At 35.6% G+C, this 11,617-nt stretch overlaps 1 protein-coding gene across 1 annotated transcript; it reads right to left on the reverse strand.

Annotated features, from left to right (window-relative positions):
* Window positions 1–545: 545 nt before the first annotated feature.
* Window positions 546–4,339, reverse strand: LOC102611270 (alkaline/neutral invertase E, chloroplastic-like). The gene is made up of 7 exons (XM_006471319.4): window positions 4,174–4,339; window positions 3,106–3,865; window positions 2,336–2,501; window positions 2,027–2,238; window positions 1,371–1,864; window positions 1,214–1,262; window positions 546–1,101 (listed from the first exon to the last, which is right to left on the reverse strand). Exons 2-7 carry the CDS (start codon window positions 3,790–3,792, stop codon window positions 778–780), a joined length of 1,932 nt encoding a protein of 643 aa, XP_006471382.1. The 5' UTR covers window positions 3,793–3,865; window positions 4,174–4,339; the 3' UTR covers window positions 546–777.
* Between the last annotated feature and the right edge of the window lie 7,278 nt (window positions 4,340–11,617).

Raw genomic sequence — 11,617 nt, forward strand, 5'->3', positions numbered from 1 at the left:
CGACTACAGTCGTGTAAATACATACATACACGACCGCTGTTGTGTATGTCAGGTGCAAAAAAAAAAAATTGACAACAACTTCAGGTTTTAATGAATGTAGTTATAAAATCCATCAAATAACAGTCGTATGATGCAAATGTAATGAAAATATGAGTTACTTTAGTGTTTATCACAAACCAAACAAAACCCTAAAAATAATATAATGTCAACAAATTAAATAGATAACACAAAATTAAAAAAAAAGTTTCAAATAACTTATTCATGGGATGAATAATACAACCCACTGCAAACAAAATCTCAGTGCATTAGCTGTTTGTGGGTGATTTTGAGTGTGGTGTGAGTTTTTGTTGTGTGGAGTTAAAAAGAATAAGAAGTAAAGAGTGTTGTGAGTTGTGTGTTTTTTATATTTTTCTTTAGGGATATTTTAGACAATATACCACATAAAAATGTATATCTAGATAATTTTCAAACATGTGGTATATTTAACTAAATACCCTACTTTTAAGGCATATTTAATTAAAAACCCCGAAGTGAAGCCATGCTACTTTCAGGTAACACACAGTAACTATATCAATTTCACAGAAATAGTATTCGCCAAAAGATAACTATTTTACAACCAACCATATGGACATATACTGCCGTGGACTTTGTTTACCAAAGGGACATATACTGCCGCGGACTATGTCTCCCAAAGTAAGACAGGCCTACTCTCCCAATTCCAAAATGCAGCAAGAACAAAATTCTCAGCCGGAGCCATCATAGCTTCACAGTCTAAACTCATACTATGAAGGTCTGCTTTTTCCGACCACGTTTCCTCCTCCGTGGACTGGCACTGATCATGCAAGAGAAGGCATTTACAAGCTCTGAATCTTCCTCAGTTACAAGGACCTTTGCTGCAGCAGGGTTGTCCAGCAGGAGCTTTGCCACAAGATACCCTGCAATTGACCAAGTCTGATATAACCGTGACTGTTTCCCAATGAATCTTCCTCGCTTGGTATCGTAATATTCAGGCCACTTGTCTCCAGATATATGTCTCTCAGCAAGTTTGACAGCTTTTTCAGCAATCTCTACTCTATTCATCTTTATGCAAGCCACAGTGAGCTGAGGACAACACCACGATATCGATGTTAATTTAGTAAAACAATTTTGAAATTCCAAAGGAAGCTTAATGAATTATTTTTTAGTGAAACTCATAAATACCATAGTAACTAACCTGCCAGAGCAGAGTTGGCCAAGAACCTCCATTGTGATAAGACCAGGGACTGTAACAAAATATGAAGTCAAGATTAGGTGGCAGGATCAGGTAATTAGAAAATGCAGAAGTCAAAAAAATAAAAATAACATCATGACAATTAAAATAGTGACAGTACGTGTTCTTGGGATCACTGCCTGTAATAATTCTCCATTCCTGGCCTTCAAGAGCAGGATAACATATTTTGAGGGGCATATCTGCTACTAACTCTGCCCATTTTGCTTCAATAAGATCCAATATGGCATGTGACTGATCCACCGTTGCAAGACTGCTTACGACAGACCACAGGTTTCCCAGAGAAAAGAAACGAAAATCCATGTGGGCTGGCTGCAGATTCCCAATCAAATAGCCTCCTATATGTGGCATAAATTCCACCAGCCATGGAGGAATTTGATCTGGATAGATATTGAACTTATTAACTGCATCATATGAGTATTCCTCTGTCTTGTACCGGTAGATTTCATTAAGTTTTTTCATATCAATCCAATAATATTCCCTGATATGGAATGACAAAGCAACTAGACGGTTGTTCAGAGCTCTAATAAGGTCAGCTGATCCATCCTCTGGTGTAAGCATCTCACGTGCAGAGAGTAATGCTGAATAAAAAAGTGCCTACAAGATATCACAACAATTAGTGGCATAACTTTTCATAAAATGAAGGTAGAAGGTTGCCACTATCCATGCACCAGAAACTTGTAGCAGAAAGGAACTAAGGAACTGAGAAAGCATAATGAAACGAGCCACTAAACAGTTCGAAACATAAAGAAGTTTAACCTGAATCTCCAAAGGATGGCCATGAATTCCCATGCGACGATCTATCATGCATGAACCATCCGTTACCAATAAAGTTGGAAACATATCAAAACCATCGGCAAGGCAAAGCTTCAAAATCATTTTAATCCCAGTTTGTACATCAACTCTCTCTTGTACTGAAAGATCCCCAGAGCATTTTCCATATGCTCGCAACAATATAATCCACCACAGTCCTGGAAGTAAAATCAGAAATTGTACAGAAACTCCTTGGTGCGACAGCAATTCCAAAAAAAATAGTTGTAAATTCATTTACTATTAAAAATTCCTAACCAGAATCGACAGGTGCAACACGGCCAATTGCAGCTTCACCAAAATCCGGATCTAAAACTTCTTCAGTTGCAGAATCATCACCATCAAGTGGAACAGTGCGCACCTTGAAACTCGCAGGCATCAGTCCTTGACCAGGACTGTGGCAATCCATGGTTTTCTCCCAGCTCTATCATTGCAATACATGTTATTTAATTACATGGAAGAATAAGAGCCAAGGTAGTATGAATGCAACAAAGTGATACAAGAAATGACATTCTTGCTTCCAACATAAATCTCAGGTAGTAAGATCCATGGAAGCATAAACATGAATTTGAATTCGAGGACAGGATGCACCAGCATTTGTACCAATCAATGTGAGCAGATAAGTCAGGTGAAATCCTAAACCAAATCCCTTAAACACCAATGTATATAATAACTATTTGAGACAAATCAACATATCTATTTTATAATATCTATTTGGGACAAACGTCCACATAAAAGGTTTCATAAATATATCTCAAATGACGCTTTAAGAATGGGCTCAGAACCTAATATATCAAAAGATCAATTCTATCAGTACAAATATTTCTAGAACACGGCATATAGGCATTTTCTAGTATAACACAGTAACTGATCAGGATGAGTGGTTTTCATTACGAGAAAGAAATTCCAGTCCTAAACCTGAATTTATGGAAACAAAGGCGAAGAGGAAAAATATACTCATTCATACTTATCTAAATGTATCAGGCAACTGGTTGAAATGGTAATTTGACATCTAAGCTGTATATTACCTGCAACTGGAGGGTGTGAAGGATGAAATTCCGTACAATATCATATTCTCCCTTCAAAAGGAAAGCTATCCCAGAAGGTATGAAATCACGGATAAAGACTTGATCATAATTTAGAATGGTAGAATCATTTGGGTCATTGGCAGCAATTGTTCCAACAGGATTTCCACAATAGTACACAATAGACTCTCTAAGTAAATCCCATGCTTCGTCCTCAACTGACTTTGCCCAAACCTTATGGACTGTATTTGTTATTGACCCCGAAGCATTCAACTTATCATTCGATGAAATACCTGCTTTTCCATTTTTCAGCTGCCGATCCAACTTGAAATCTTGAACATTCGGCTCATTAGATTCACTTTTATTAGGAAATGATGGTTGTCTTCCATTATCAACAGTTAAACCATCAATACTTTCAATTCGTCGGCATTTGCAACAGCCAGACTTCAACCTGTTACAACCCGTCTTTCCATGTGAATCACAATCTACACCATGAAACACACAGACCCTCCAGCGGCTTTTTAAACCATTATGCAACTCTGCGTAGCCAGTCCCTTTATTCTTTGCATACTTTACATTAAACTTAAACGAAACACCTGAACTCGAAATGTTGAGACACCGATCAAATGAATTAACATGTGGTGAAGCCCCCGATAAAACCTGAAGAACTGCTTCCCCAGCAGCAGTCATTCGTCTTATTTAAATTAAATTTCAGTGAAAAAAAAACTTCAACTTGCACCTCCAAAGATGATAACCTCCCAACCTAGTAAAGCACAAATACAAACACATACACAAACACACAAATAAATTGCTTGACAGTAATCAATCAATTGCAAAACATCCAGAAACCATCGAAACAATTTCACTTAATCACACTAAACAAACCCAGATGCTGTTAATGAAACTGTTTTCAGTAAATTAAACAAAAAATCAATCTTTTTTTCTTCAAAAGAAATTAGATGAAAGTCACACAAGATGAAAGTCACGCAAGATGAAAGTCAAACTACAAACTAAGATGTTGAATAACTATAGAAAATATGCTTGAAGATGTTGAATAGCTATAGTACTCACCTTTTTTCAATTAGTAAATGATTTGGAGGTTTCGTTTATCTTTTCCTCTCCTAGAAAATTTGGATGGCTTTGTAGTATAAAGACATTTCTCGGGATCCAAACAAGCGAAGATTCACGATTGGGCTAAGCATAATGGATATTGCAATTGGGGCCACAAACTGTATGCCCAATCTTGGGTTATTAGATGTAGGGTTACTAACATTTGGCCCCATACATTTAACTAATTTACATTTAAAGATAGAATTGATTCTCCTTTTTTTTGTAGGTCCAAAATTGGGGCACAGGTGACAGTGTCCACCTGATCAGCGTCCCTTATTGAAAGATTGGTCTCTCAGAAAGAAATGGGCAGATACAAGAGTTGCAATTTGGTTGACATTTCTGTCACTTTGTTGCTTACAAGTTACAAACACTGGTTTATACCTATTGAAGTTTGAAGATATCAACTCTAGACATGGTGTAAAGATGGGGTCTGCCTATGTTACCACTGTGGTAAGGTACCACACTTTTTGTCCTCTTTCAGCACCTTCGTTGGATTTAAAATGAGTTCAATCTAACGGCTTACATAAATTTATAGCGATTTGAAGCTGCAACTTACAACCGTGGGAGCCTTTTTTTTCATTTTTATTAAGCGATGAAAATTGCATAAAGAAAGGGCGTTTCGTTAGCTCCAAATATCCAGTAGGGTTTGAATTCAAGGTCGCATGGAATCGCATCCATTCGAGATCCGTATTGGCACTGAAATCATTTCTTTTAATCTACGAGTGGGACTAAATTAGGAAGGAAGCCGCTAATGACCGAGCGGTGGCGGTGCCGGTCGTAAACTCAACCTTGAAAATCCAAAGCAGGTTAGAATCTCTGCTGATCTTTGAAATAATGTGCACGGGTCTTATTATTAAATCACCTATCGGACTGTAATGGAGTGCGATTCTCTTAGAGTTGACCAAACCGATATGGAGACTGTTCGAAAAGGAAGTTAAGGAAAGAAACAAATTGACTCGCCAAATAATTACGGCGGGCAAAAAGTCTTTTGATAATTAATTCAAGATTCAGAAGTTAAGAGTAATTTTTTTAACTTGCAATTAACAGTTGAATGTTTTCGAAAGGGAAGGAGCACTGTTCAACTCTGAGGCTGATGGAAGAGCGCATTGTTCATCCAGTGAAGTATAACGATGAAGGGAAGCCCACGGCTGCAGAATTTGAGTATCCCAAAATTTATCATAATGGTAATTTTTTTTTTGGTGCCCATGTATTTTGCGACTGAGAAAATGAATGTCGGGGCAATACAGATTATGTGTAAATTAAAAGATTAAAATGGGACACGTATAGACGCAATGGCTATGGAGGATTATAAGTTTTTGAATTCGTCACATGTCGCTACGGTAAGTGCCACAACTAGTGTGCTCATTTGCAAAGGTTTTACTTTCAGAACTACACTAAGAATGCTAAGAAAGATGGTAGTAATATGAACCTTAAGAATCCTAAATACTTGTCGATATTTAATCATTTGAGTTTTTGTTTGCCTGAGATGTAATGAAAATTGCATAGGATTTTATTGTTGGATGATGATATTGAGGTACAAATGCCCTAACAGGGTTTTAGAAGATTGATGTGGATGGAAAAATGAATGGAACAGTAGAGACTTATTCTGGTTCATTTCATAGATATTGAAAGTACATGAATTTCCCGCATCCTTTAATTGAGGCAAAGTTTAACCCAAAGACATGCACATGGGCTTATGGGATGAACTTCTTTGATTTGGATGCTTGGACAGGGGAGAATGTTTATTGTGTGTATCATTACTAGTAGAATTTGGTAAGATTGATTTTAATATTAATCCATTTTCATTGATTAAGGTACTACCAAATAGTTTATATGCCGATTTATGCTTTAAATACTTGATATGAATTACAATGATTATCTACTTCCTGTGATTATACTTGCTATGTAATCATAAATCTTTAGTTGTTTGAGGAGATCAGCCACGAGTGGTATAACTGTTAGTTGGTTTCAGAGGTGATATCGTTACATGAAATTAAACTTATTCTGCATGACAGCAATTTGGGCATAAGTTTTCTGTGTTTTTTTTTTTAGTTTGGAATTTATATTTGGATTGTTATTAATTATTAAAGTAATTTATGTTACAGAATGAGAATAGGACATTGTGGAAATTGTGGCAAACATGACAGAATTGTGAGTAATGAACTTCAAGTTTTGAGATTCAAGTATTAAATATCCCCTCTCATGTTGAAATTATATTTTGAATTTTTTCTTTTGGTGATCTACATTTGCTTGCTAGAAATGGGACACAATAAGGTATTGCCCTGTCAGTGAGGTTCATTAAATTGCGCCAAAGGTGCTGCCAATTTGAAGGTGCATATATTATTTTGTTTAGTTTTATCGAATTATACTTAGTGGCTGTATCAGTTTATACAAGACCATAGAACGAATGCATAATTTACTAGATAATACAATAACATAGCAGATGAGATTTATCTTACGAAGTCTTGATAAGGATGTATGGAGTTATCACAGCTCTTGCGACCATCTCATGCTTTCTTTATCATTTACAAGTTTGTATTGTAAGGAAGGCGAAGCCACAATTCACAATGTCGTCCGCTGAGGAGATATATGACCACTTGACTAATATAACGAAGTAAAACGAGGAGCTGGTATCATGGGCCATCATAAGTGATGGAACCAAGCATGAAAATAGGATTTTGCCTGTGTAGGTTGGATTTAAATATTGCATGGCATTTGATGATGCAAACAGCCATTGCCGTGCATTAAAGAAAACAAAACACTTTAATCTTTTGCTTAATGTTCATGGCAATGCCAAGCAAAGGGAAAGAGCTTTCTGGTAGTAGTGGCTGATGAATTTTGTGCCTATTGCAGTAATGAATATTACTTTTTTTTTTGCCAAAAGTAATGAATATTACTTATTTGTGCCTTTTATGACATAAATTATACGATAGTGATGAATGCAATTTCAGTAAGCCCGCGTTCTGTAAGATAAATGGAAAGATGGTAAATTGAAAGTAAGAAACTTGAAACGCGATTCCACTTCAATTAACAAGAAGTTTCAGGTTGCTTTTTCCAGCACTCTTGTTCACAATAAAATGCTCAATTTTCAACATTTGTAAAGATTAATATCACATTATGCCGAGTGCAAATGATATTTTATGGTAATAGCAGGAAGTAAAAGACCTCGGCCTCTTAAAATGGTCACAAATCACCTATTTGTCAGCTGTGGATTGCCTAAGCCATAGTTATAGCAGTAAACTCCAGACAGATAGAGCAAATATTATCAAGTTAAAGCACACATGCCGTAGAGAAATTGTAAATGCTTGTTAATTAATGCACATTACAGTAATTAAAAGTGAGGTGGTGGTGTCGGTGGATACCAAAACACTTAGGTAATGAACAATCATACGAGTATTGAGGAAAGTATCACAATCTTTCCCCAATCTAAAGATAAACAAAGGTCCATCCGAAATTAAGTTATACATATAACAAAATATTATAATGAAAGACAAAACCAAGGTTTAAAAGGTTGATGTTGAGTTCATCTGGGTCATCCGTATTGCTATCACAAGCCTGCACAGTAACACAGAGATAAAAATCTGTATTTAGTAACTTTAGTAGAAGATAAAAGAGATAGTGAATTACAAGGCAAGAAATAAAAAAAATAACTTAAATATTAAAAGCAATCGCTGAAAACCAAAAGGGGCAAAATAGATTATCGATCAACCAACAAAATTATAGTTTCGAATTTAAGTATTTCGCTTGTCAAGTAAAGAAGAAGCCATTTTCAAATATTTTGTTACTGGTTCAGATATTCCTCAGGAGCCCCAATCCTGAAACCTATTGGTTGCTATAAAAACAAACTTAAGTAACCAACAACATAATGTTGAAGCATGCACGCAACAACGTTACTTCTGCAATGAAAGTAAGTAAATAATCTCTTAAGTGGCAGCTGGCAGGGTTTTTGATACTGAATTAATGGTTTCCATGCAAAACTCCTCGTGGCTTATAAAAAAAACCAAAAAAAAATTAGTTAAACAAATACGTCCTGGACCATAGAAAATGACTTGCGGATCATAATTACATTTGAGGAATAGAAGTTCGAATTTGGGACACACAAACGTGATCTAATTTGCCACCAAATTAACTACCCCGTTATGTTTTCTTGATTTTATTAGAAATGGAGCCAAGGACGACAAAATTGCTCCTGAGATTGTGAAGGATCCTGGCCCTGAATGTTCGTTAATTCCAGGAGTATGTATACACATCAAATCAGGAAGAAATTAAGGCCTCAAAAGATAAAACTTTCTAAGCATTTTGAAGACAAAATGGGATACTGTAATCACCCGTTTTATTTGGCAGCCTAGACAGGTAATCCAACATAAGGTTGAAAGTCGCTGAACATTCACTTAATCAATAAATCACAAGAAATAGCTAGCGGTTTCTTAATTGACCTTGGCCTAATTGCTCTAACTTCTCGAACAAAAAAACAAAAGTTTGGATTTTGAACCACTATAAATTAATTAGTTTTTACATAGATTTTAGATAGTTCTCCGCTGATTCTAAGGTAGCTTCCCATTAATTTCGGTGAAGATTTCTTAATAATCTTGGGAATCCAGATTGTATTTCGAGAATTTAGCAAACTTTTTACATTGCTATGAAACCATCTGAATCTATCTATAAATTAATCGAGAGGTCCCTGAATACCATTAACCATTTCACAATAGAGCTAACAACAGGATTAAATAAATTATTGAAATTATTGCCATTTCTTCTTTCAACTACTACATGTCTTGTTGCCAGATTTTAACAATCCATAAAAGTGAAACTCAAAAATGAATTCAGACTATTATGAATATAATTATAAAAACAACTGAGAACCATATCATCATCCAAGAACAAAATCAGATGCCCTTTATAATATGTTTACTGCTAAATTCTTCTCATGGGTGTTTTCCTCTGCATGCCATGAGAAAGGCACTCTTTTTTACATGTTCCAAATGCATGCTTAATTTAAGAACACCTGCAAACAACCCTGTCCTTGGCTCCTTGCTACTAATGGAGAGGGCAACACCTCACACACAAACAGTAAGATAGACTTCGGAGACACTACATGTTGAGCAGGCAGAACTTGTCCAAACAGACTCATGTGATGGGAACATTATGAAAAAAATGTTGAGCCATAAGGTGACTACCTGGTAGAGCCTGACTTTCTCTTAACAGAACCCCACTGATCAGTCCTACAATATAAAACAATCATGAACATCAACTCATGGCCCATAAAGAACATGGTCAACATGAAAATTTATTCATTTTCTGCAACAGATATATAGCCTATTTTACCAAGTATACAAAGCATTTCAAGGGGGTACATTCCCAAAGCGCATGAACATGCTTGCTTTTATAGCCAAGCAACTCATTTTTTTCCTCAGCTACGTGCAGCCCATTCACAAAACTAAATTAACAATTCATAACCCCAATGTCATCCATACATAATTGGCCACCAGCAGATAACACAAAAAACAAAACAAAATAAAAATAATAACCAAGCAAGGTTAATTGAATCACCGATATGGTTACATTTAACCATTACAAAAAGAAAGAAATATGTACCTTCAAAGTTTATTGCAAGATAATAGCCCAATCATTCTACAAAATCTTCTCCAAGGAATTATTTCCCTCTCCTCCTTCAACGTAGTGCTTATTGCAATCAAATTAAACAAGCAGTACTTGTTACTAATGCCTTCACTTATTCTAACAAATAAACATGATCGACACTCCTAAGCAAATTACCATTGCCATACTGTTGCAAACAAAAATAAACATTTTTTTCTTTTTAATTACCTGCTTCCTCCGTTCCAGTGGCACAACAATAGATCAAGTGCATGTCAGAAATTGACTCTGTTCTAAGGCAAATTGATGTGTCTAATTGCTAAACTTCCACAACCACCCAATATCTTTTCCAGTTGGTTCTCGTTGTCATGTATCCGCCGTGAATTTTACTTGCATCGTTTCTGCCTTTATCGGGAGACACCAAGACTTTAAACTTCACAATAGCAATTTCTAGGGGAAATTGATCGTCATTTTTGGGGGTGAAAAAGAATTCAATTATCGGATTTTCTGGGGGAGGAAAAGATTTTGATGATCTTAATTCCTTCTTGGGGTGTGAAAAATCTTTTGATGAAGGCCTCTGGTGGACACTTATTTAACATTTTTTCCTTTGTTTAATTATTAAATTATCTTTCAACAACCGGCAATAGGCCTTTACCCATTTTTCTTTTTCGACCGTTAGATTCATTCAGTTTACATCCAACGACAGTTTAGGATGGAGACAAAAAGTGTGGTACCTTACCACAGTGGTAACATAGGCGGATCCGTAAAGATGTTACAATTTTGATGTAGTACTACAAAAGCAAATGTTAAGTAATGTCAATTCTGCAACAAATTAAATATGTCTGTGGATGGACTGAGAAGAAACGGCGAAATTCAAAAGATATTCTTTATGTTGAATTTAAGTCTCCAACAATATGCTTATGTTAGTTCATGGATTCTCTAAAAGCCACCTTGATTAAACTAGATATGCTGTCATTTTCAAGCTGGTACTATTAGTACTAAGTTGCAATGTACTGTAAGTGTTCTCATAGTTGTATTCAAAGTGTTTGATCTTGCTACAGAGCATAGTCACTTGAATCACTTCATCATTCTACTCGTGTAACTTGGTTGTTTCCTTCTTGTTTTTTCACCTCTACCTTTTTGTTTTACTCCAGTAGGACAATTAATGGCTGCCATGAGACAGCAAGTACAACATTGATTGGTCATAAGACAAAAGTGCTTAGTTAATGTAATTGCAAGTGATTCCCTAGAAACAACTACAACAATGAAGTGCCGCAGGCCTCAACTGTTATATATATATATGTGTGTATATACCCCTTTGCATTTTATTTTGCGCGAAAGTCCTGCTTTTCCAGCATGATTTGTTATAGGAAATGGGAAAATTTTGCTGTGATGAAAAGGATGGGAAGTTCAGTTTCAGTAACCAGAAATGAAGCCCGTGAGGGCCATTTTGTAGTGTACACGGCTGATCAAAAGCGCTTCTTGATTCCTTTATGGTTTGTTTACTTGAGAATTTAGGGGATGAGAATTAAGAAATAGGAATAAAATATATATTTACTTGACAAAATATAATTAAAAATAAAAATAAAATATGTGGATTCCACACAATTTAAGAATAAAGAATGAGAATCTCATTTCATGGAAGGTTGGAATAAAAATTCCCATTTCCTAAATTGACTTTTATATTCTTCTAATTTTTTTATATTTTTTGAATTACTCTTGTTCAAATCACAATTAAACAGATGTATCTTCAAAAAGTGATTTTAAGACAACTATTGGCCTATTGCAGTTAGTCTGGAGAGGAGTTTGG

This window comes from Citrus sinensis, chromosome 8 (genome assembly GCF_022201045.2).
Source record: "Citrus sinensis cultivar Valencia sweet orange chromosome 8, DVS_A1.0, whole genome shotgun sequence".
Lineage (NCBI taxonomy): Eukaryota > Viridiplantae > Streptophyta > Magnoliopsida > Sapindales > Rutaceae > Citrus > Citrus sinensis.